This window comes from Gekko japonicus, unplaced genomic scaffold, assembly GCF_001447785.1.
Source record: "Gekko japonicus isolate JY-2015 unplaced genomic scaffold, Gekko_japonicus_V1.1 scaffold3599, whole genome shotgun sequence".
In the NCBI taxonomy this organism is placed as follows: Eukaryota; Metazoa; Chordata; class Lepidosauria; order Squamata; family Gekkonidae; genus Gekko; species Gekko japonicus.
This window is the reverse complement of record NW_015172125.1, coordinates 58,441-82,877: the sequence shown is the minus strand read 5'-3', so window position 1 is coordinate 82,877 and position 24,437 is coordinate 58,441. Positions and strand designations below refer to the sequence as shown.

General features: G+C 44.3%; 1 protein-coding gene across 1 annotated transcript in view; it reads left to right on the top strand.

Moving 5' to 3' along the window:
- Positions 1–24,437, top strand: part of IFRD2 (interferon-related developmental regulator 2) — a 33,669-nt gene that overhangs the window by 5,528 nt on the left and 3,704 nt on the right. Inside the window, exons 2-9 of the mRNA XM_015420998.1 lie at positions 13,724–13,840; positions 15,908–15,992; positions 18,644–18,768; positions 20,201–20,358; positions 20,515–20,565; positions 22,638–22,819; positions 23,022–23,127; positions 23,750–23,887. Of these exons, the coding sequence (XP_015276484.1) occupies positions 13,724–13,840; positions 15,908–15,992; positions 18,644–18,768; positions 20,201–20,358; positions 20,515–20,565; positions 22,638–22,819; positions 23,022–23,127; positions 23,750–23,887 (962 nt within the window). The remainder of the gene's footprint in view (positions 1–13,723; positions 13,841–15,907; positions 15,993–18,643; positions 18,769–20,200; positions 20,359–20,514; positions 20,566–22,637; positions 22,820–23,021; positions 23,128–23,749; positions 23,888–24,437) is intronic.

Sequence of the window (24,437 nt, the reverse complement as noted above, 5' to 3'; positions counted from 1 at the left end):
CTGCTTCTTTCTCTCTTTCCCACCCACCAACTAACTTTTCCTGCTCCCCATCTTCAGCTATATTTAATACTTCATGTATATTCTGCCTTTCTCCACAGAGGGTCCCCAAAGCAGCTTGCATTATTCTCTTTTTCATTTTATTCTCACAGCCCCGTGGAGTAAAAGTTAGACTGAGAGTGCATAACTGTCCCAAGGTCACCCAGTGAGCTTCTACAGCAGAGTGGTGATTTGAACCTGGGTCTCCCAGATCTTAGTCTAAAGCTCTTAACTACTACAGCTCAGTGGATTTTGTGGGAGTCTGCTGTTGAACAGTAGCAAACAGCCAGGCCTGGGGGAGTCATGCAAGTTGCGTGGTAGCAAGTTGCCTGGTGATTGCTCCTGGGCCTAGCTCTGATGAGTCCTTCCTGAAATGCCAAAACAGTCCTGGAAAGGGCCTCTGCTCCCTGGCAGAAATTAAGGCTAGAAGGCTTGCAGTAAAATGTGGTTGCCTAGCAGCTGACACTGAAGGCATTTGTTTCCAGAAGCTACAGATGCTACTTTTATTGTATGGGTTTTTAAAAACGCCACTCTCTATTTTTAAAAAAAAAGATTTCAGATTTTTCTGCAAACCTGGGTTGATTTTCAGGTTTGTAGAAACATCAGTCTTGTCTGTTAAGGGTTCCAGTTTCTAGATCTAAGTATCCACAGATTTGGCAATTTTGAGAATTAGACGTATTGATGAGGATTTTGGCTCCTCTTGCACCAGTACGAAAGGCAGACTGAATAATGTTCCCTACCTCCATCTGAGTTCACTTGTTCTCCAAATGTTGTGCCTTTTTAGCAGTCTCTCTTAATGCAGCTTACCTGTTATAATGACCACTTCCCCCCTCCTTTTTTAAAAAACCCGTCTATGGGCATAATCCAGAAAGAGTTAATCACTTTTCAGTCCTGTTGATTTCCATGTAGGACTTAAGCATTTACTGAATTGTGCCCTGTAACTCTGCTTTAATCTCTCTTCTTTGTGCACATTGTCTTTATTTCCCCTTCTATAGATTGGTGCTGCTTAAGAGCCCCGTAAGAGAATCCTAAGGTTATTTCCACAAAGGTGTTCTCTTAGCAATAGGAGTCCAGTGTACTGTTTTAGACAAAGCCACAGACATCCCTGGTGGAAAGGGAAGCAACTGTGGAGAAGGCTGCATGTTATTAAGAGAATTCCCCTGTGCCTTGAGGCTGTACTAGTGTGTCATGGTGTGTGATGCGTGAGTGAGGGTGCAGATCAGCCTGACATGCACACACCAGCCAGATACCACCCAGAGCTTCTCTCCCCCTTCCCCAGGCATAGCGTAGCACACAGTGTTCTGTTCTCTTGGCCTCTGTGCAGCAGACCCAGTTGAGGACACTCAAAATAAACACAACCTCAGCTGATTTTGGTGTGTTAAAGTTCACATATGGGCGGCTTACAGAGAGTGCTAATCACATTTACAGAATCTAACCTAGGGCCACAGATATACAGGGGTGGTGACTACCCTACCAGGCACCCTTTTTGCGGCGGATCTTCGGTTGTTGTCCTGTTCTTGCGGGCGGTAGTCGGCGGCGTCCTTTTCTGGTGCTGGTCTTTGGAGTTCCCTTCTTCCGGCTGTAGCGATTCCATTTCCGGCCAGGACCACTCGCACTTCCGCGCATGCTCCGCTGCGGCCTCTGTCCCGATGAGGCTCTGGCCTGCTGTGTTGCTCCGCCTCCGCGCCAGTTGGTCCGGCCTCCCTCGCTCGCTCGCTCCTTGCTTCGCCAGCCACCATTTTTCTCCGCCGCCGCCGTCGACCACTGTTGAATAAAGAGGTGGCAGTGATGGCCGGGGCAGCTTTTACCGGTGAGTCCACTGTGGTGCATTCCCTGGCAATGTCTAGATTAAACTGGTGCAATGTGTTGTATGTAGGGCTGCCCTTGAAGACTGTTCAGAAGCTACAGCTGGCACAGAATGCTGCAGCCAGAATGTTGACTGGACTGGGTCATAGGGACCATATCAGTCTTGTTCTGTCTGCATTGACCCTGATCTGCTTCTGGGATCAATACAGGGTGCTGGTTTTGATTTTTAAAACCCTATATCGGGGTGTCAAACGTGCAGCCCGCAGGCCAAATCCAGCCCACAGAGGGCTCAAAACCGGCCCCCCAAGCAACTTCCTTCTCCCGCTTCCTTTCCCAGGGCTGCTCCTGCAGCCGCACCCTAGCTTGCTTTTTCCCCAGCTCTCTCAGTGGCTCTTTGCCTACTGTTCCCTGCCTCTTGCCTCCCTCCACACACACATGCATACACACACACACAGAGGCACAGAGAGAGCTCTGTGGTTGCTTACTGCAGGAGAGATACAAAGACAAGCCCACCACCCCCTCTTGCGCACACACACAGAGCTTCAGCTTCCTTCTCTGGGGCTGCTCCTCCTCTTTTGGGGAGGGAGGGGAGGAAAGAGAAAACAAAGTTGGAGTCTCATTGCAGCTTCAAGACCAACAACGTTTTATACCAGGTATAAGTTTTTGTGTGCAAGCATACTTCATTGGAGGGAGGGAGAGGGTGGGTGGATTCTTCTGGCAATGTACATTGAGGAAATTATTTTGGCTTATTCTGAAAAGCTTTTTTTTTAATAAAAAGGATTGGATTTCTCTGTTCCAAAAAGATCCTGATTAGGAATTAGAACACACATTGGTAATGAGACAGGAAAACTAGCTCTCAGTTCAGTCCAGGAGGATGCATTGCTTTGAGCTTCTTTATCAGTTGCAATTCAGTAGGTTCTCTTTCTAATCTCTATTTGAAATTTCTTCGTAAGAGCACTGCTACTCTTAGGTCAGCAACTGTTATGGTTTCTAATGTCAGACTTATGTCCATGTCTTTTCTGCATCCTCCTGGACTGAACTGAGAGCTAGTTTTCCTGTCTCATTACCAATGCCTGTATCTCCACACCTACAAAGTTTATGTCTCTGGTACCTCGTGTTACATTTTATAGCACGCATGGCCTGGCCCTAAAAAGTGACATTTATGCCAGACCCGCCCCTCATAACAAATGAGTTCGACACCTCTGACCTATATGGCTTGTGGCCACCATACTTTAAGGATCCCCTGCTTCCATATGAACCTACCAAGTACTCCAGTCATGTTCAGAGGCCCTGCTTCAAGTGCCACTATCTGAGGCAGGTAGCAACCTGAGAAAGGGCTTTTTTGGTTGTGGTGTCAAAACTATGGAACTCCCTACCCCGGCAGATTCCTCTGTCTCCCCCATCATTGTCTTCCACCACTGAGTGAAGATTTTTTTTTTTTTGGTTCTGGTGTTCTCTCACTAACCCTTACTGGTCCTCCATCTTGTGTGTGAATGTGTTAATATGCTTAATTGTTTTAAGTGTGTGTGCTACTTTAATGTTTGACATGTTCACCACTTTGAGGACCCTAAGCTGGGATGAAGGGCGGTGTAATAGGTTGTTTCTAAGGAGCAGGTTTCATTTTTATCATCTGTCGTGTTCTGCCACAGAACTTTACCCATTCTACCCCTTCCTTGGCTTTTTTCCTTCAGGCTTGCCTGTGCCTTTGTGAAGGATAGAAAATAATTATTGCGACTTCTTGGACTGAACCTATGAAGCTGCCTTATACTGAATCAGAGCATTGATCCATTAAGTATTTCCTACTCTGACTGGCAGCGTACTCTGCAAGGTCTCAGGTAGAGGTCTTCCACATCATCTGCTATCTGATCTTCCACATCATCTGCTATCTGATCCTTTTAACTGGAGATGCTGGGGATTGAACCTGGGGCCTTCTGCATACCAAGCAGATGCTCTGCCACTGAGCCATAGCCCCTTGCTTATTGGGTCTGCTTGTGCTACTAAGGGTAATAGTTGAATGAATTCCTCTTCATTGGCTGCCAACGTGTGGTTTTATTATTTGCGCTGTGCTTGGGACCCTAGTTTGAAGGGAGAAAAGTGTGATAAATTATTTAAATGGAAAACATTCTTCTGTTTTTCTGCATAGCTGTAAGTTGACTTCCTGCCCTTAGTACCTGAGGAAGTGTTATGTTTAACTCAAAAGCTTGCACATCAGTTGTTGCTCACGTTCTCTGTTACTATTATAGCAACATCTTAATTACTGCAGAGTAATCTCAATACCTTCTTAACAGCATTTGAGATGTTTGTAGCCAAGTTGTCACATTCTCTTAAGAGTGCAGCAAGCAAAGAGTGGATGGCTTGGGATAGCGATTTGGCTGACTTCCCAGGCTCCTTCGCTTCTGTCTGGGGCTAGCTGAGGTGAAGCACTCTCTTGGGCAGCTGAGCATGCTTGAGCTGCTTCAGTGTGCACATTGGTTGTGCCTGTCAGCGGTGTGCACATTGGTTGTGCTGTGAAGTCTGTGGCCTCCTAGAATCGAGCTGTGCACCAGAAGCCCTGTAGGTTCTGCAGCTAGAATACGTTGTGCAACTTAACAAAATTATGACCGAGCTCATTGTAACTCTGACTACTGGACCATGTAACTACTAATAAAAGTGTTTCATTTGAATCCAGGAAGCATAGATTCAAATTCTTTCTGGATTCAAGTGAAACACTTTTATTAGTAGTTAACATGGTCCAGTAGTCAGCGTTACAGTGGACTTGGCAGCCATACATATTGAGTAGCATCATGGGTAATCACCTCCTTTGCCTTGGTTTTCCAAGGAATTTTAATGCCCATAGTACCGTGCTGACAGTTTTAAAATGGGAAGAACCACAGAGATGTTTGCACACCGAAACTGCTATATAAATGATAAATAGCAATGACATTGGTTTGGATGAGAATTTGCGGGGGATTAGTAGACACTGGGGTGGCTGATAGCAGAGAAAGATCTTAATTTGGAACGCAAATTAGGAGTATGGTGTTAGGTGGTTTGTGTATGTAGTTCAGGGACAGGTATTTTTATTAATCCTTTATATCAAACTTCCTATAGGACTATCTGTTCTTGCCCCCAGGGATTGGTAAAGGGATTAAAGGGGGATACCTTTGGCCAAGCTATAAACTGAACATTTTGAGCTGGTCAGTGGTCTGCCCTCCCTTCAGCCTGCTTTAGCATCACTGTACTTGCAGTTGGGAGTGGCTGGGGTGCCAGTATGGTTGCCACGCAGGAAGTTCCTGTATCTTATGGAGGCCAGCAGCAGGATGGTTCACCCTCTGTAACACCAAGATCCTGGTGTTATGTGGGACAGTGTAAACCAGAGTTGTTGAACTAATTTGTTATGAGGGCCGGATCTGACAAAATGACATAAATGTCACTTTGTTGGGTCAGGCCATGTGCACCATAAAACGTTATGCCAGGTACGGGAGATATAAACTTTATAAATGACAGCAACTGGTAAGCTCGGAGTTGTCCTCACTGCAAGGCCCCATGGACTGGGGGTGTGTGCAGAGGAAAACCCACATGGCGGTGGACTGGAGACCCAGCAGTGCAGTGTTGGGCAAGTGCTCACATACTCCAACAGAGGATCATCTGTAACCCCCACATGCAAATGCTAATCCCTGAGGCCATCCAGGACAGCATCCCCGGAGCTGCAGGCCAAGTGGAGAGGTATGAATGCCTCTGCAGTGGCTCCCAATTTACCAGTGAGGGTGTCCCTAAAGTGAAGGGGTTCTGCTTGACTGCTGCAGACTCCATAATTGGAGCCCACCCACCCCCGAGCAGCCTCCTGTACCCTCCCTTGCACTAGTTGCTCACAGGCCGCATAACAGCCAAGGTCAGGCCGGTCCCAGTCCCTGGGCCTTACGTTTGACACCCATGGTGTATACAGAGTCTATGCTGTAGTTCACCCACTTTTGGTTTCTACTGCCCCTGGTCTTCACTGCTGGTTAAGCTGGGATATTTTGACCCTGGCAGCCAATGCTATGCCTCACTAAAAGCAAAGAAGTATATTTGCATGTTGCCCAAGGAGTCTGAACAATCTGTTGCACATTCTTGGTTGATGGATTTTGTGACATTAGGAAACTGGTACATTGCATTTGCTTTAGATCCCCCCCCCCCCGTTCCTTTAGTGAGTGATGTTGCTGTTCTAATCTAGTTGTTATGCAGCACCCACAGTACACTTAAAGGTCTGGTTAATAGCGGGACTTCACTATTACTGAGTGTGTTCATAAAGATACATGTAAATATGTGTCTGTGATTCTGCCAAACTGGAGAGACACCTCTCTTCTGCCACCTCTCCTGTCTTAAAGGAGTTGCAGATTTAGTGTCTCTAGCACATGGCCAAGGCGATAACACACCCACACACGTCTAAGGAATGTTTAAAGGAAAGGAACAAAACTGAAGCAGACATGGAAAGAAACTGAGTTATTTTTATTCATTGAAATAGCACTACATGTGTATGCAGTCAGAAGAGTATGGAGCATGCATTAACACCAAAATGCCTACTGGAGATTCTAAATATGTAGATATGCTTGTGTAATGCCGGGGGGGGGGGTAGGGGAAGCAAGGAAAGCAGAGGATTGTGTTACCTATTCTTGTATGATTCTAGGTAGGGAAAACTATCTGAGGTAGTTCCCAAGAATCTGGGTAGCTAATGGTTTTCAAACATACACAGATGAGGAGGACTAGTGCTGTAAAAGGGGTGCTGGCCTGTAGGGACCCAAGCAAGCAAATCCATGGGAAAACTCAAGGGAAAGATCCAGGGGGAAAGCATGTGGAAGCAGCCATGTAAAAAGTAGGGGGGAGGGGTAAAGCAGGGGAGTTCCTACGGCAGGGAAGATGGTGGCTGCCTGTTGGAAGCTTGCTCTTAGAGCTCCATATTTTTATTTATTTTAGATAAGCGTTTGGCCTTTTATCTTGAGCAATTTAGTACAGGACTTTTAGATGTGTTTTGCTGATGGATTATACAACAGAGCTGGGCCCCAGTATCACATTACTGAACACAGGCTGGAATCATGAAGGAGGCTATTCATATAGGAGCCAAAGAAGAAAAAGAACAAAGTGTGTGACTTTCCCAGGCTTGGAGGAAGACAGGGTGAAACCAGAAGCAACCCTTCTGATTGCTGTGGGTGGGGGAAGACTTAAGGTGGGGAGAAGATGTGAGCAGGAGGGGCTTTCGCAGCGGGACACTTCCTAAATAAGCTGAGCAGGAAAGGGGAGGGTTAGAGGCAAGCAAGCCCTGGGAGTAATCCTGTTTGGTTTGGAAGTGCAAATCATAAGTGATCTATTTGTTAGGCAAGACTAATACAAGACAGCGGAATATTTTGGCTGTTAGACTGAAGCACATAGCACAATAGACACTGCGCTGGCTGTACCTGATGAGGCCAAACTCACTGTGTCTTCCATTTAGTTATATTACTTTTCTCCAGCCTGGCTAGTTAACCATTGTACTTTGTGTTTGTAAGGACTGGCCCCACACTGGCCCAGGGCCAGGACAGTCCAGCCCCACAGGGAGACCTCGCAATCCTGAACCACTGGCATGAGAGCTCCCTAAAATGTACGCAGACATGCCTCTCTGAGGCCAGTTCATCTCACAGGTAATGAGCCGCTAGCTAGCACAAACTGGAAAAAATATAACTAATATTTATTAAAGCTAATTTTTAAAAAATCCAAATTCAGTCAGGATACAGTTGTCAGGCTCTTGTACAAAAACTAAATAAGCTCCTATAGATTAACCAATACTTGAAACATCTCTTCTTTAGACTGGTAAGGTAATGCATAACTTTTAGGCATAGACAAAATACAGTACCTTAATTACCATCTCCATACATTCATTGTTCTGTCTTTCCAACAGGCAAAGATCTCAGTGAAAAGGTGGTAGTGGTACACATTGCCTAACAACTTCCCAAAGTCACAGGGGCTAAAAGACCCATCACCCCACAACTACAACCAATCAGAATGTTCCTTTAATTTGTGCTCAACATTTCTGTTAATACAAAAATCTCCCACCTGGATCCAACTTCTTACTTCTCAGAATCAAGCTGACCTTGCACAGAGATAAGACATGCCTAAAGGGCCACAGGTGTTACTACTGCTATTTTATAAGAAAGCAAATTCTAACTATTAACTGTTAGTATCCATGGAGAAGGGAGGTGGGGATTAGCTGTTCCTTAGAATGGCTAAAATGTAATCCTGTGAAGTGGTTTGCTCCTGCCTATTCCCCCCCCCCCATTTAACTCATTTGTTCTGCAAACATGATGGTTTTCTACTGGTGATAATTCTAAATATAATTCTCTGTCATCTATGGATCACACTCACAGAAACTTAAATTTTATTCCCAGTGTTCTAAGACAAATTCTTTTCCTTTGGATCCTAGTACTAGAGTATTTACAAATCCTAAACTGTCACTTACCTGAACTGCCACTGTGGTCCCACAGCAGCAATTTCACAATCTGTGATTTTGGGTAATAATATTGATGCCATAGCAAGAAATAGTTACTTGAAGGGCTCTTAGAATATGTATTATTTCCCTCCTTGAAAAGCAGGCATTGGAAAAATGTTGAAGCTGAGCTAAACCCAGTTCATTCTTGGTCTTTCTGGGGAAATGTAAGAACCTGCCTTTTACTCTGAGGGAAATTGAAATCAGCACTGTTTGAACAGCCAACAGACAGTCTTGCATCACTATAATTAGTATAGAACTGTATCTCCTAGGATTTCTCCATGGAATGGTAGAAGGGATCTCAGAGGGTGTGGTATTTCATCCAACTTGATCCACTTGATATTCCACAGTGTCCTCTAGTTAACAAATACTGCTTAAAATGTATGTTGACTTAGTCAGATTGAACCTTTGTTTCAGTACATTCCTGTGGGCTCAAATCATAGGATGTATTAGCACAATGCAGACCATAGAGGAGCATGTTTCATACTGTTGGAGGTATGAATATGTGGACATTTTATGGCAGAAGCAGGCTTTGTTTGATAAAGGTAGGCTTCCAGAAAAAATCCTCAACTTCCTGTTCCTGATGGATAAATCCAGCTATTTAGTGATAATTTAATTATTTCCTAGTTCTAGGCAGGATCTTAGGATATGGCAGAGGTTGTTTGTTAGGAATTATAATAACAAAAAATCATTTCATTTGTTTCATCGGTCAAAGTTTTACATAAGAACAAATTCATCCTTGAATGTCCAATATTTCAAACTAGGCTTGGATGTCCCAAAATTCTGGCAGTAACTTTTTGACATGAAATCCTTTGTCTTTGGAAAACTTGGATTGAATGATAAAATCCTGCTTTCACAGTTATAGCCCTCCTTGCATTTAAAATACTGTGGCAGCTGGGAGACTGATTAACCTTGTTAGCCTGCAACTGAAAGTGGAATGTGACCAAATCGTGCTGGTCCTTGTAATTGTGCAAGTATGGATTTTTAGTTAGTGAAAAATCTATATTCTTTCCATGAATTCTAAATATTATGAGAAATTTGTCAAGAATTCTGTGACTGGATTATGAGAAAACTGCAGAAGTTCTGTTCCAGAGGAATAACTGTCAGCAAAAACAAAAAGGAATTTTGTGATACCTTAAAGATTAACACATTTATTGTGGCATAAACTTTCATAAGCTAGGGAGAAGTGGATCATAACACTGAATTTAAATCAAACAACTAGAGATGTATTTTTTGTATGACATTCTATGTATATATTCAATATCTTACTTATCACATGGTTGTATGATACAGCTGTGTTCTTGTTTTGTATATATGTTGTAATAAACTCAATAATTTTTTTAAAGTAAAAAAAAAGTACACCTAAGAAGAAGGGACAGGGCAATAGCTTCATTTGGGAGGCAAAGGAGGAAGACTCTATCTTTGTACCCCAGGAAAACTCTGAAAATGATAAATCCAATTCTGTTGGATTAGAGATAAGAGTAAGCCATAATTAGCAATGTCAAACAAGTCTGTCACTGAAATGCAATGTCTCTCCATTTTGATACAGTTTGCCAGTCACATTAAATATATGTATTCTGTCTTAGCTGCTAAATATCTTAGGGAAAAAAAAACCAACAGTTTATATTTATTCTGTATGCTAAAAAGTACAGCTGTCAGAACCACATGTGGTCCTGCCTGAATTTTACAAACAAGATAGATAACATGAACCTAGTTGGCCAAGGTTGTCATGATTCTAATGATGACATATAAAGAAATATCTGGTTCTCTAATGGAGAGCAACATTTCTGATACTTTAATAAAGGTTTTGCACATCTTAAATTGCATCAAATATTTACTTGAAAGCAGGGTCTATCAGTTGTATTAGTATCATACCCTTATTCCATGGAGTTCAGAATGGTGTACATAGTCATCTCCTCTTTCAGTTGATCCTCCCAACAGTTATCTGAGGTAGGTTAGGCTGAGGAAAAGAGTGATTGGTTCAGTGAACTTCACAGCCAAGTGAAGATTTAAACCTGGGTTTCCTCAGTCCTAGTCTAACTAGCCACTGTCCTATATGAGCTCTCAGTTGCTAATAGTATCTTTCCCAAGGGACAGACTGGTTTTAGATTAGGCCACTATGATGTACTTGTCTTGGCTTGTCTCCTTAATAGACCTCAAGGCATCTTTTGATGCCATCAGTAGAAGTTGTGGTGAAAGCTTGTGGGTACTAAACTGCAAAGGCATCTTCTCCAGGTAGTTAACACTACTTCAGTGTTATGGTACTGTTACCCCTACCACCTTAGATTTAAGAAGCTGAATTGCTGCCTTCAGTTTCTTGGGGGAATTTAGCTCAGTGGCAGCAAGAGGTGGGGTATTAAGCAAGGATTGGTTACCTATATTTTACGGAGATCTTTCCCTTTAAACCCTTTTTGGATCCAAGAACCAGACCCAATACTAAGAGAGAATAATTTTATTGTAAAAAAATAACAGAAATTGGAAAGAAAAGGAGGTAGCAAACAACAGGATGGGATGGGGGTTTTGGGGGTGATACATTACTAATCTTGGAGAGCTGGCTAAGCCTGAGGTTCTGGGGAAAGGAGGTGTGTGATAATGATGACCAGCGTGCCACACACAAAGACCTGATATGTATTGGGGGGGGGGGAGCTTCTCTGGGCACCCAAGCTTAAATCACACTGGGCATGTAGTGGACTGGGTATATTTATACCCCAAAATGTATCCTGAGGGTATGATGACATAGATAAGCTAGTGTGACCATGATGTGATGGAATTCATGTTTCTGGACAAAACAAGTGTTTGGAGTTTCCCAAGTACACCACAAAAGGTGCGATGTTTCCTAATAGGTGTAAGAGTGAGGCTAGATGATGACTGTTCAGTTGAACCTGAAAGTTAATGTTCTTTGATAGCCTGGAATAAAGAAGGGGGAAATGCAGGTGCAAGACAAAGAACTGGAAGATTTCTGACAGGAATGAAGGGGAAAATACCATTGGATCCATAGTGTGAGGCGGGAAGTTGCTAACCAACATAATTCATTCATAGCGAAGTAGATGGGCTAGATGCTTCGTCCTGTCTGCTTCCTGGCAGACAATAGTCAGCGTCTTAGCCATTTAATTGTGAAACCTTAGGGCCGCAGGCAGTGATTATCCAGCCATATTTTACATAGGAGTAGAGAGATGGGGGGGGGGATATTTGGAGGAATGTGGCAAGCATGAGCCTCTGCCTCTTGACAAGACAATGTCTCCCAGTCTCCTTAGCAAGTCACCTCTCATGCCAAACCTGACTATTGGGGTGCGGTGCTGTTAGGAGGTTCAGAGGTTCTCGGAGTGTCTTTCTCCCGTGGAAAGACCACCCCTGTTGGAGGGCTGCTGCCACTGTTACAGTACTTGCTTAATGATTAGTCTTCTCACATTGGACATCTGCCCAGCTGTATTCCAGTGACTGTTTCACATGTCCAGTAACGACAGGTGTACAGGATAAGTCCCTCCTAATATTATTGTCTGGGTTTTTTTTCTTTAAACCTGTAAGTGGCATCATGAGGGTTACACTGAGAGCTGCAACCTTTGCCTTGGTACCAGCTAAAAGTCAAAATTTGCTGTCACCTGTGGGCTTGAATGCCGTTTGGTTTGCTGTGCATCTGTTCAATTATGCTTTTTAAGAAGGTGTACTCTGTGTGGGTTGTGTACTATTTTTGTATGTTTATGGCAATATATTGTTTTACTATGTTTGGGAGGTTGTTACCACATTGTAACTTTGTTACAGCTGAAACTAATAAGCTATATCTTTTTAAAAAAAATAAAATTCTGAATGAACATCCCCCTTCCCATTTCCTTGGAGGGTACTCGTCTTCCATCTTTATCAACCATGTGCCACACAATTCAACCACTTGTGCTTATTTGTCCCTGAACAAAATCAGCCATTCCAGCAAATTGAACAAAGTGTCTATTATTAGTGCTCAGTGAAGTGAGCCCCTGGCCTCTTGAGGTCAGAAATGATTAAAGAAGGGCTTTCCCCTTTGCCCCTCCTCCCTTACTTATTCCATATGGTGTTGATTATCTCGTGGTCCAGGTCTTGAGGAAGGGGTGTGCCCAAGCTGACAGTGCTAATTTTATCCAAAGGTACTACTAGCGACATATACATGCTGTGCTATGTACTAGACCTTAGCATTTGCTATATTAGAGGCCAATTGCTGTCCATTGCTAGCAAGTATCTCCGGGGATGCAGAGAGAATGGTTAACCAAACTTCGTGCTTTAGGTGAGAGAGAACTTGTTTGTCACTCTCCCTTGTTATTTGGTTGTACTTGTCTTCCACAGAACTGCCTCAGCTTGCTTGGTTTTTCCGATGCTTTGCATTGTGTCACAACTTTACAATACCACCTTAAAGAAGGTAGTGTCTGTTCAGTGGGTCTGTGGAGAATGCCATGGGAGTGAGGCCTCCTGTAAAGGCCTCGATCTGGTAGAACATGAAAACATCTAGACTTTGCTTAGAGGGGAATTGAATGCACAGACAGTACAGATGATCACTAGTGATATGTTAGTTTAGTATAGTGTGCATGTAACTGCTTGGTTGACCAGTCTGATCTCATACCTTGGGGTTGCTCAGTTGTCCGTATTATGGTGCCATGTAGCAAGAAAGAGCTTTTCTATACACCTGGTCCAGATCTATGGTATAATGGTTATCTATATGGGTTCCTATATGGTTATCTATATGGAGCTGCGGTGGCTCAAGTGGTTAAGACGCTGAACTGCAGGCTGTGGAAGGTCAGTAGTTCAGCAGTTCGAGACCCGGGTGCCGCAAGACGGAGTGAGCTCCCGTCTCTAGTTCCAGCTCCTGCCAACCTAGCAGTTCGAAAGCAATAAATTGCAAGTAGATAAATAGGTACCACTTCGGTGGGAAGGTAACAGCGTTCCGTGCGCCTTGGTGTGTAGTCATGCCGGCCACATGACCACGGAAAGGTCTTCGGACAGCGCTGGCTCTTTGGCTTTGAAACGGAGATGAGCACCGCAACCCTAGAGTCGGATTCGACTGGCTTTCGAGCAAGGGAACCTTTACCTTTACCTATATGGGTTCCAAATATTGTCCTCCTATGTGGCGAGGAGAACATTGTCATTCAGGTTTCTGATCGGGTATGGAGGTGTGATAAAATTGCCAGCATTTGACTTACTAATACAACTAAGTAGCTTGTCAGGTAGCTACATGTAAATTATAATCGGTTACCTCTTGGTAAATAGTCCATCTGTATTCACTCAGCAGAACTGGGAGGGGGGAATTATGTGAGTTGACTCTGAACTTTTGATGGGCCATATTATGAAGCAAAGTGAACAGAAAAGTGCAGAATTCAGCAGTTTTTCTTGCCTTTGTAAACATGAATTTTTCCATTCTTCTGCTAACCTTTTAATCTCCTCCTTCAGGTACCCGAAGCAGTGCCAAGATGGACTCCCAGGCCAGTGATGACGAGGCAGCTAGTGAAGTGCTGAGTCACTACAGCAGTGCCAGTGAGACTGCTAGTGTAGCAGAGGAAGTGACAGGTGAGTGTGGATGATGTTTATAGCAAAAAATGTGGCCTTTTGTGGTTTGTCATCAAAAAGCTTACACTTGTTGAATAAGTTCCTCTAACTGAACTAGATAGTTAGATAAGTAGATAGATGGATAGAAAAGGAAAATCTGGCAGTTACAGAAGGAGAGTAGGCCTGTAAGGGAAGGGAGGCTCCAAATCTGTATGAAATAGTGGGTAGACAACTTTCATCACTGTCAGTAATCAGTAAATTGCCTCACCCTGTGTGAATCACAAAAGCTGCAAAACTGGGCCATTTACAAACAGAAGGAATCTGTACCCAACTGGAGCTATATGGAAAATTATATCTTTGTAAATGAACCATAAGAGAGAGGCCTGATGACAACTAAATATCCTTCAGAAGAGACAGAATGTTGACAGCAGATGAGTGCCAGTTGAAAGGGGGAAACACCATCCTGCTCAAGGCCCCGGGAGTTTAGAGCGTCTTGGGTGGGGTGATGTGGGGAGGTGTTGGGATTTCCAGATTGTCCCCTGATCAGTTCTCTCTGGGCACCTAGCTTGTTTCTCTGTTAACGGGACAGCTGCCATGTATTTAAACACAGAATTCATCTAATCCACTTCTACTTTCATCTGCTTTATTTCTTTTCTTGTTCTTTATGAATTCTATAAGCTGCAGCTAAAAATCTAGCACAATTTAGTGTAAGCTGGGGGTTAGAATCAGGTAGGAACGTCTTATTTATCTCTGGGTCCAGATAACTGAGAAATCTCCCTAATAAGGGTTGAATAAATGTTGCTTGAATTTCTTGGTAATAACTGCAGTGTAGCAAAGTATGCTCAATCATCTCCACTTCACCAGTGCCACAAGAGCAAACTTGCTCTGTCATTGGCACCTTTCCACTACCACAGATGGAAAAATATTGAATCTGGCCATAGAAAAAGCTCTACAATAAGATGGAATTTCTAGAAGTAATAAGAAAGTTGCTGGAATAGCCACATATCTCATTTTCTGAGGGGCCAAGAAGGTCGAAACCCTAGTGATATCACTCTGCCTTTTGATATCCAATATCCTTTGTGTGACTACAGCCCTTGCCTGATCTAAGGCCATTATCTGAAGGGACTCAAAAGAAAAACCACACAGATGTAACTTCTGGTGGACTGCCTTAAGCCAAGTTGAACAGAAACCATCCCTGAGAATTAGTGAAGTTATATCCGAAGAACTGTGTCTTATCCTAAACCAGGTATCAATAAAGGATGAGGGTTACCCTAGCCTCTAATTTTATCAGTCCAGTTTCCAGGCATAGATTTGCATTAGAGGCACTACTAGGAAATCAGAATAAAGCTCTTAGAAATTTTGATTGAGTTTTCTCTCAGGTGGCAAAGTTTGATGCAGGTGGGCCCAACATAGTCCCATACATGAGTTGTGGTACCATTTTGGACAGATATAATTTAAGGGCCACAGGTATAAAGTACCCCCCCCTTTTGTAGAATTGAATTTAATAATACTTCGAGCAGATTTCTTCTGATATTTGCAGCATATTCATGGTGGGCCTTCCATGCCCTAAATACTTAAAAGTTAACACCTGTTCCATGTATTTAAGCTTGTGGAGACTTCATTTAAACTTCTGCAGACTTGTGGTGATGGCATATCTAAGAACTGAAATAGTTTTCTGGGTGCTGTACTCCACTGTGTGACTGCAGCTACTCAGATTTCCGGAGCTCTTTGTTAATTAATATTCATTTTGAGTGAAACATGTGTGCTGTTTTACCTTTAAGCCCTGAAGTGGCTTAGAACCAAATTATTAAGAGCTGAAAATGATAAACAGTTCAAAACTTCATATTACTATGTCATTCCATCTAGTTGGATTCCATTAAACTGGCAGCTGCCAGGAATCAGGCAAAACTCAAAGATCACCCTGCAACAAGCCGCTTGAAATCAGAGGAGAAAGGCCTCTGTGCAGCCCTGCCAGTGCCATTCAGGTCCGGAGCCACTCTTGTGCTCCTTGCAGGAGGAGGCAGCCTCTGCAGAGGGTGGGTCTGGCTGGGCTGATTTGGTGCCCATGATTTTTGCTGCTTTCCCCAGGTGGTGAGGCAGTTGATGAGCAAGCACAGCAAGAGGAAATGGAAGATAAGCTGAAGGAGTGCATCGACAATGTGATGGACAAGAGGTGAGAGGCATCTGCCACAGCAAGGATAACTTCAAACACGCCAAAAGGTGGTTCGGGAAACTAAACTGTGGTTTAGTGTGATGTCTGAACTTGGGTTTGTGACCATCTGGCGAACCATGGTTAGTGTTAACAGTGGCTTGGTCTGCACATCTTGCCTGCCTTTGTGTTTGCCCCTTGTCCCTGTCATCAGATGAGCTTGAGGAATGCTTCTGGAGCCCGCTGCAACTGGCTGAGAAGAGCCTCCAGCTTCCTACCCTATAGTGGTGGCCATTATTCTCTCTCCCGTGGGCTGAGCAAATGGGTAACCTGAGCAGGGTTTGACCTCCCAGAGCTGTGGTAACACAAGCCTCAGTCTCTGATCCTGCTGAGCTTGTGCCTTTTTTGAAAGTAGCAGCAGCTCCATCTGCTTTCTGATGTTAGAGCTCCCCGAGCTGACAGCACTGGTTTCAGCCATTCTGAGCTCCAGAGCTGCGGGATAGCAGGCTGGAGACAAAAGGAGCAGAGCGGAAATCTTTGACCTGGTCTGCTTGTGAGCATATTTACCTAGTCAAAGAAGTTACTGGATTCTGTGCCTTTTTCTTGCCTGTGCCACACATTGTTGGTAGAAACTGTTCTGGGAGCAGTCTCATCGCTTGCAATATTCCTGTCTCCCCCCCTCAGCATCTTTCAATTGTTTTCTAGCTATGCCAGTAGCATCAAATTGTTAACCAAGGCAGGCTGGATGCAGCTGCATTGAAAATAACTTGGCAGAAGTGCCGGCAGTGCTTGGCACTGCCTCTCGCTACAAAATGCGGATTACGGCTGCCCTTCTGGCCATGCAACCCTGATAATTCACAATGAACCAATGAACTGGTTGGGGGGGGGGAGGTACTAAAGCTTCAGACCCCTTTTATGCCTGTCTCTTTAAAACAAGCAGGAAGAGGAAGCTTGATTTAGGAATACTGATCAGGTGTGAAAAGGGTTCATTCAGTCCTGTAGATTGGCCTCTTGTTCTTTAGTCAGCCACGTAGCTTCATGGTGTGAGTTCAGAAATCAGACACATTATGAAATTAGCAGGTGTGTGCTTATATTCGACAAGTGCTTGTGGTGTACCATGTAGTGTGTGAACTTGCTACATATTGTCTCTGACCCCATATATATCATATGTCTGTGCTGCTGAGAAATGCAAGTTGATCCTGGATCCTTGGGTGTGTGTCCAACCTGGTGGAATTCTGTGCCGAAGAACATCGGGGCCCTGCAGGACCTGTTATAATTCCACAGGGCCTGCAAGGCAGAGATGCTCTGCCAGGCATTTGACTGAGGACAGCGACGGCTCCATCTGTCTGGCCCTCCCACCCCCTGCTCCCCCGTGAGGCCAGTGGCTCCATCAGGAAAATTTTAACGCCATTGTAAGATACTGTCATGTTTTAATCTGCTTTAATTTGCTTAATGGTGTTTATTTGTTATCCTGTTGTATACTGCCCTGAGCCTGGTTTTTCTGGGGGGAGAGTGGTTTAACATCAAAACAACAACAACAACAATAACAACAACAACAACAATAATAATAATAACAACAACAACGCATTGGTTGGCCCTGACAAGCCCAATCTCCTCAGATCTCAGAAGCTAAGCAGGGCCGACTCTGACAAGTACTTGGAAGGGAGACCTCCAAGGAATACCAGAGGTGGGACACGGGCAGACTAATCAAGTCACCACTCTGAAAAATGTCCAAGCCCATGGTAGGGATCACCAGAAGTCAACCATGACTTCCAGGCAAGCACACAAACACACACACACACACTATATAGACTCTTTCGCTGAAGCGGTGGATGTCCAAGCGACACCGGCCTTCTCTGCTCAGCTTGTCAATCTGCTCAGTTCGCCTCACCTACCTTAGGGCACTGCCTGTACCAAGTTGGCATCAGTGTTGGCTGACTTTGGTCTCTTCAGAGAATGTGCCCTCCCTGACGTTATTGCAGCAGGCACAATAGTTGTAATTGTTATGCTGCCATCAGAAATGTTTTTAATGGAATTGTTGAGGCTTTTACGAATTATTATTTATTGTCAAATTGTTATTTATTGTCTTATCAATGTTGTAAGCTGCCCTGAGCCCACTGGTAGGGCGGGATATAGAAGTTGAATTTTTATATGTGTGTGTGTGTGTGTGTGTGTGTGTGTGTGCACGTGCATTGGTTGTCCATAATAGCATATAATATGGTGTACCTGCTGGTTTTATAATGTGAGGAGCATTTCTGAGCTAGAATCTAGGACCAGTCATATGATTTGCATTTTGCTTGCAGTTCTTAAAAAAGACCCTTCTGGGGCCCCTGCTTGCTGACAGCGGCTTGGTGGAGGTTGAACAAGGCCTGTAATCATTGATGGGAAAGGCTCCAGAGCCTGCAAAACTCTTTGACCTACTTCATGTCTACTCTGACTTGCTTCTGTAAATCTTTGCTGCTCATGTTCTACAGTTTTCTTTCAATCCCTTCTATCTACAATCCCAGTAAAATCCTAAATTTTTGCAAGGAAGGTGCAGACCTAAATAATTTGCATAATTTGTTTGGAGTGCGTTGTGTTTCTTTGCTGTAAATCTTGGGTTTTGAGGGGACATCTATGCAGGGTCCCAGACTGGCACTAGTTTTGACTCCCTCTCTCCTTGAACACTCTTCCAGTGCCAAGACACGGCAGGTGGCTCTAGAGAGCCTGAGGCTCGCATTCTCTTCCAAGACACTCTTTGACTTCCTCTTAGAACGTAGGCTCACCCTGACAGACTCCTTGGAGAAGTGCCTGAAAAAAGGTTGGTCCGCAATAGTGTTCTGTTTGTATAAGTATGATACGTAGGGCACAACCTGAAGTGTTTTTAAATTTCACTTATTTCAGTTTGAGAATTGGAACATCATATATTTCCCCCATTGAAGTGCATCGGGCTCGAAAGTACTTTATGTGGATTGTGCCCTTAGTGGTCTTTTCCAGCAGCCATTACAACAGCCTTTGGAAGGGAGGCCAGTATGGTATCCCCCATATTGCAACAAGGAGCTGATGGTGATAGAGATTTGCCCAAGGTTGCTCAGTAAATTTCGAATCAGGAACTTCTTGGCTCAACAGCTACTAAACTGGCATTACACCTTAGCTTACCTGGGGCATCAGCTGCATTTTCTGTTTCTGTGGGGGATGTAGTTACTGTAGAAGTTTCAGACTGATAGATATGGTGGCCTGGCTCCTGTGAACTGAGGTGATAAGTAAATGGTGTCTTGGCATTCTCTGAGGAAGGGGGGCTGAAGGAGAGGACTTCAGAACAATGAGAGAACTTGGGGAACAAAGTGTGCAATCCTAAATACCTTTTTCTGGGATTAACCCCCATTGACTACTATGGGACTTAGTGATGTGTTCAGGGTTACTCTGTAAAGGAGGAATTTTGGGAAATGCAGACTTTACGGCTATTCTTCCATCCTTACTGGACTGTCAGGGTTCTGTGACATCTCCACAGTGTGTGGTGTGTTTTACAGTGCTGGTTTTTAGGTGCTAATGCAACCCTACATGATAGGGCTATACAAAAAAAAATATTGGTATTTTCTGATATTTCCAAATCCCAATACCAGTATGGTTTTTAGATTCTTAAAGATTTGGGATTCCTGAATTTTTTTCAAGTCCATTATACCCTATGGGGACCTTAATAGTCTCCATATGGTATAATGGAGAATCGATCTGGGGGTATCTGGGGGGGCTGTTAACTTTGAAGGCATTTAAAGAGACTGCAATCCCTTTAAATGCCCTTTAACTTTTGACTGGTGGCCACGAAAAGTCCTGAATATTTTTTAAAGATTTTCGGGTCTCGGCCATTTCGGATAGCCAAAAAATGACCAAACAATATCCGGCTGAAAAAATATCCAGAAAACAACTATAAGGTATTTTTTTAAAAAAATTCGCCTCAGGTTTAGCCAAATGCATACCCCTACTACATAAGCAGACACACATTGCTTAGTGGTACTCTTCATATTGCCATTGAAATTCCCTCTCTAGAGTGTTAAGTGAACTCTTCTCTTAAAAATCACCTTGAAGTACTGTGAGAAATTTTAACGTTGTAAGAGAGAGTACCCCTCTTAAGCCTTGTGCTCTGTCTCTCTACCATTATAAATGCTGTGGTAGTGCTGTGTTGCTTACCTATGCCTAGCCCCATTAGCTGTCCAGTTTTTTGCTACAAGTTGTGCTATGTCTTTTCCTCCATTCAGGGAAGGGGGAGGAACAGTCCCTTGCTGCTACTGTTCTTACGCTACTGTGCCTTCAGATGGGCTCAGGGCCTGAGGGGGAGGAGGTGTTCCGCAGCCTGAAGCCCCTTCTCATCTGCATCCTGACAGACTTCACGGCCAGCCCAGTTGCTCGGCAAAGTGTGAGTAACTTCTTTCTCTTCTGCCTCGAAGCGACTGTTGCTGCACGAGGGAACGTTTGCAGGAGAGCAATCTTACCTGGGTTTTTTAATGTTCAAAATAATTCTTGGAAATAGCTTTGTCATTACCTCTTTTTTTTTTCCCCTCACCTCCTCTAGTGTGCCACTGCTCTTGGGATGTGCTGCTATATTGCTGCAGCGGATGTGGAGGTAAAATATGCTACTGTTTTAATTGACAGCTTTTAGCCAATGAAGCTAGAAATAGTTCTTCTCATCTTTTACCCCTAGTGTACCCAAATATTTTATTTGGGCTGGGAGGCTGCTCATCAAAACAAATGGGTATTCGCATTTTACGGCTTTTTACTGATCAACAGGAGTTTGGTTATCGAAATTCAGTACTGTTTCTGAAAAGGGATTTGTTTTGCTTTCTAAAACTACTAGACAAACTTCCAGAATGGATTAGGGCAAAGGCTACACAAGGGTTTGTCTGACATATATATCTTTGTCTTCCGTTGTGGAAGTATATCATGGAGTTCCGTCATGGAGTTCCCAGGAAGTCTTCCACCTACACCTAGATCTGCTTAACTTCAGTAAGGCAGCTGCATCGTGTGCCCTTCCATCCATGCCCTCATGCCATAGAACAGGGTTGCCAACCTTTTTCAGCCTGTGGGCTCTTTTAGAAATCTGACACAAAATGGTGGGTGCAATCACACAATGGCTGCACAGAAGGCAAGGCCAACCACAAAAATTCAGGGAATGAGGTTATGGATTATCTCTTGAACATTTCAAGCAGAAGCTCTGTTTAATGGGGTGCCCTTTAAAATTAACATACTGTATTTTCTTGCATATATACAATATTAGTATACATATTGAGCTAGCTAAGAAACCATCATCTGGCAGGATGTGTCTTCACTTTGCAGACATCTAACACACTTATACAAAAGGGAAAAGGGGAAAAAAACGCTTCTTCTCCTGGCTGTCCCTTCACACGAGCCCTTCTCTCATGAGCCCAGCTGTTTTTAGCCTGCGCTGTTACTTGTAACAAGAACAGTTGGTGCTGAAGGGCAAGGAGAGCACCTTGCACAGGTGTACAGTGAGAGAGGTTCTCGACAGAGTTTGGTAGGAACATTTTTTTTCTAGAAAACTGGACCAAATTAGATGTAGTGATGTCAGTATCAACTTCACCGGAATTATGATGACTTTTCCAGTTCCAGTTAGTTCAATTAAGTATTTTAGCCATGCGGTCCGATCATATTTAGTCAGAAGTGAGTCCCACTGTGTCTTCAGAAGACCACTTTGCCATCTGCTCAAGTAAAGTACTTTACATAAAGCCACTTGTCTACATTGTACCGTGAACACCAACAACTGAAAGTGCCCCACCCATTTTCTAAACCCACTTGGCAGGCACCAGGAAAGGGGCTAGAGGTTTACCATGGTGACCATGGGCCCCACGTTGGGGGTCCCTGCTGTAGAGAAACAAGGCACGAGGCTCCACATTTGTGATGTCCTAAACAACTCTGGTGTGGTGGCTCAAGTGGTTAAGACGCTGAACTGCAGGCTGCGGAAGGTCGGTAGTTCAGCAGTTCGAGACCCGAGTGTGCCGCATGACGGAGTGAGCTCCCATCTCTAGTTCCAGCTCCTGCCAACCTAGCAGTTCGAAAGCAAGAAATTGTAAGTAGATAAATAGGTACCACTTCAGTGGGAAGGTAACAGCGTTCCGTGCGCCTTGGTGTTTAGTCATGCCGGCCACATGACCACGGAAACGTCTTCGGACAGCGCTGGCTCTTCGGCTTTGAAGCGGAGTTGAGCACCACAACCCTAGAGTCGGACTCGACGGGCTTTCGAGCAAGGGAACCTTTACCTTTACCTTTAAACAACTCTGCGGGTTGAACTTCAGGAAGAACCTTCTTTATTTGTGTGTGTGTGTGTGATAAAATATTTTGAGAAAACACACATCCGTTTGTGGGAAAGTACTAGTTTTGTATTCTATCCTGTGAAGCATTTTGGAAAGCTGCCCATTTTGTCCTGAGAAAATATGGCCCCTGCAAGGCATTTTTAACTAAAATGTTCTTGGAGCTCAAGGAAGTGAACTGTGCCTTAAGGAATGTGGGAGGGTGGTAATTCTTAGGGTTCACAGTCAGCAGGATTGGGGAAGAAATTATTCCCTGCCATTTCATCACTGTTCTTCTCAGCAAGTTAACCAGTGACTCTAGTGGCATGTGACATCCTTAAGTTCTTCCTGTTGTTTCTGGGAGAACTGCTGACTTTTCCCTCTCTTTCAGGACCTGGCTTCCTGTCTTGCTTGCCTAGAGGGTATCTTTGGCACCTCCTGCCGTAAGGAGGCTGGATCAGAGTCCTCCCACCACAGCCCTCTGCTCCAGGTCTTGCATTGCAACGCGCTCCAGTCCTGGTCCCTGCTCCTCACCATCTGCCCAAGCACCCAGATCAAGAAGATCCTGGACAAGTGAGTGGTCAGTCTCGCCCAGGCAGCAGCATGCCTTCTTACCCGGGCACCTCTCCTGTTCTGCCCTGGCTGTAAGATTTAACACACTTCAAGCACGTGAGCTCACCAGGGAGTGGGAGGGAGAGGAGAGGGATGAATTCCCAAAGTAACTTCCTTGCAGAACAAGAGGGTGCTCCATTGCTTCGTGTCTCTTCCTCTGCAGTCACTTACCTACGTTGCCTCTGATGTTGTCCAGTGATAACGTCAACCTTCGGATTGTGGCAGGTGAAACGATTGCGCTACTCTTTGAGCTGGCCCGAGACATAGAGGTATGTTGAATCCCCTTTCTGTTTCAGGTGCAAATAGACAGACTCCTGTTCTCTTGTATTATGAACCATCGGCTGTTGTCAGTAGGCAAGAACGAGCACAGGCAGAAATGATAGCTCCGGTCCACTTGCATCCTTTCTTCTCTACTTAACTTCAGTTGTTTTAGTCTGACTTGGCTTAGTTTGTAGGCACGCGGTCCTTGAGTCTCAGAAGGCTCAGCAAAGAGTAGAGCCCCCCCTCCCCACTCCTAAATGTGAACTGGTGCTTCTGCACTGCATAGAGGCTTTACAAGAAGTGGAATGGTATATTTTTGACCATAGTGAATTGAAAACCATCAAGCGAGTGAGGATTTTTTGTTGTTGGAAATACCTGTAGCCTCCTCTAGCTTGGCGCTGGGTCAAAGGGAGTCTACTGTTTCTTAGTCGCACTTGGTGAATGCAGACCTCATCTAAGGACCTGGATTGGAGATGCTGGGGTTCCACTGTGATCTTTCTAAAGGAAGCGTGGGATAAGAGACATAAGAAATAAAGCTTGGAAAGAGCTGCATTGCTTGTATGCTTTTGGTTTGGCCTCAGACTATGAGTTGGAGCGTCTAGTTGTCATCCCATCTCATTTTTGCCACAGGAGGATTTTTTCTACGACGAAACGGACCTGCTGTGCACAAAGCTAAAAGCCCTGGCCACCGACAGCAACAAGTACCGAGCCAAGACAGACCGGCGAAAGCAACGCTCCATCTTTCGGGATGTGCTGCATTACATCGAGGTGCCTTGCCTGGCTCTAGCCACTGTTGCATAGATCTGTAGAGAGCTCCATTTAGATTTCTCAAAATTGGACTCAAGTCCGCTTTGAGCCCTCCTGCTCCCTTGATCCCACATTTATGAAGGGCAGTAGGTGGTAGCTCATTGCTGAGCACTTGTTCATGTATTTTGTATCGGTTCTCCTACTCCGTGTGTCAGGCCTGCCGTGCGGAAGAGCCTGGCTGAAATCTGGAGACTGGGCTACTTGCATGAAGAACAGAGGGGAATCATGTTAGTGGAGGCATTCCCTTAGGTGCTGGTGCTGGCTGCCCTCGTGGAGCTTTTGGGGCAGTTTTTGCTGCTCTGCCCTTACCAGGAATTATAATCAAGAAGCTAGCTCTGAAACATCTGTTGCCTTAAAAACCAAGTCTAGCGTACCACCTAGTGGTGCAGAATGCTAAAAGAGCTAGAACTTCTGGCTGCCAGACAATCTTAGGATCTCCTGGATATACTACACACACTGCCATAGGATAATTAATTATTTTAATTAATCCATTAATAATCAAGAAGCAGGT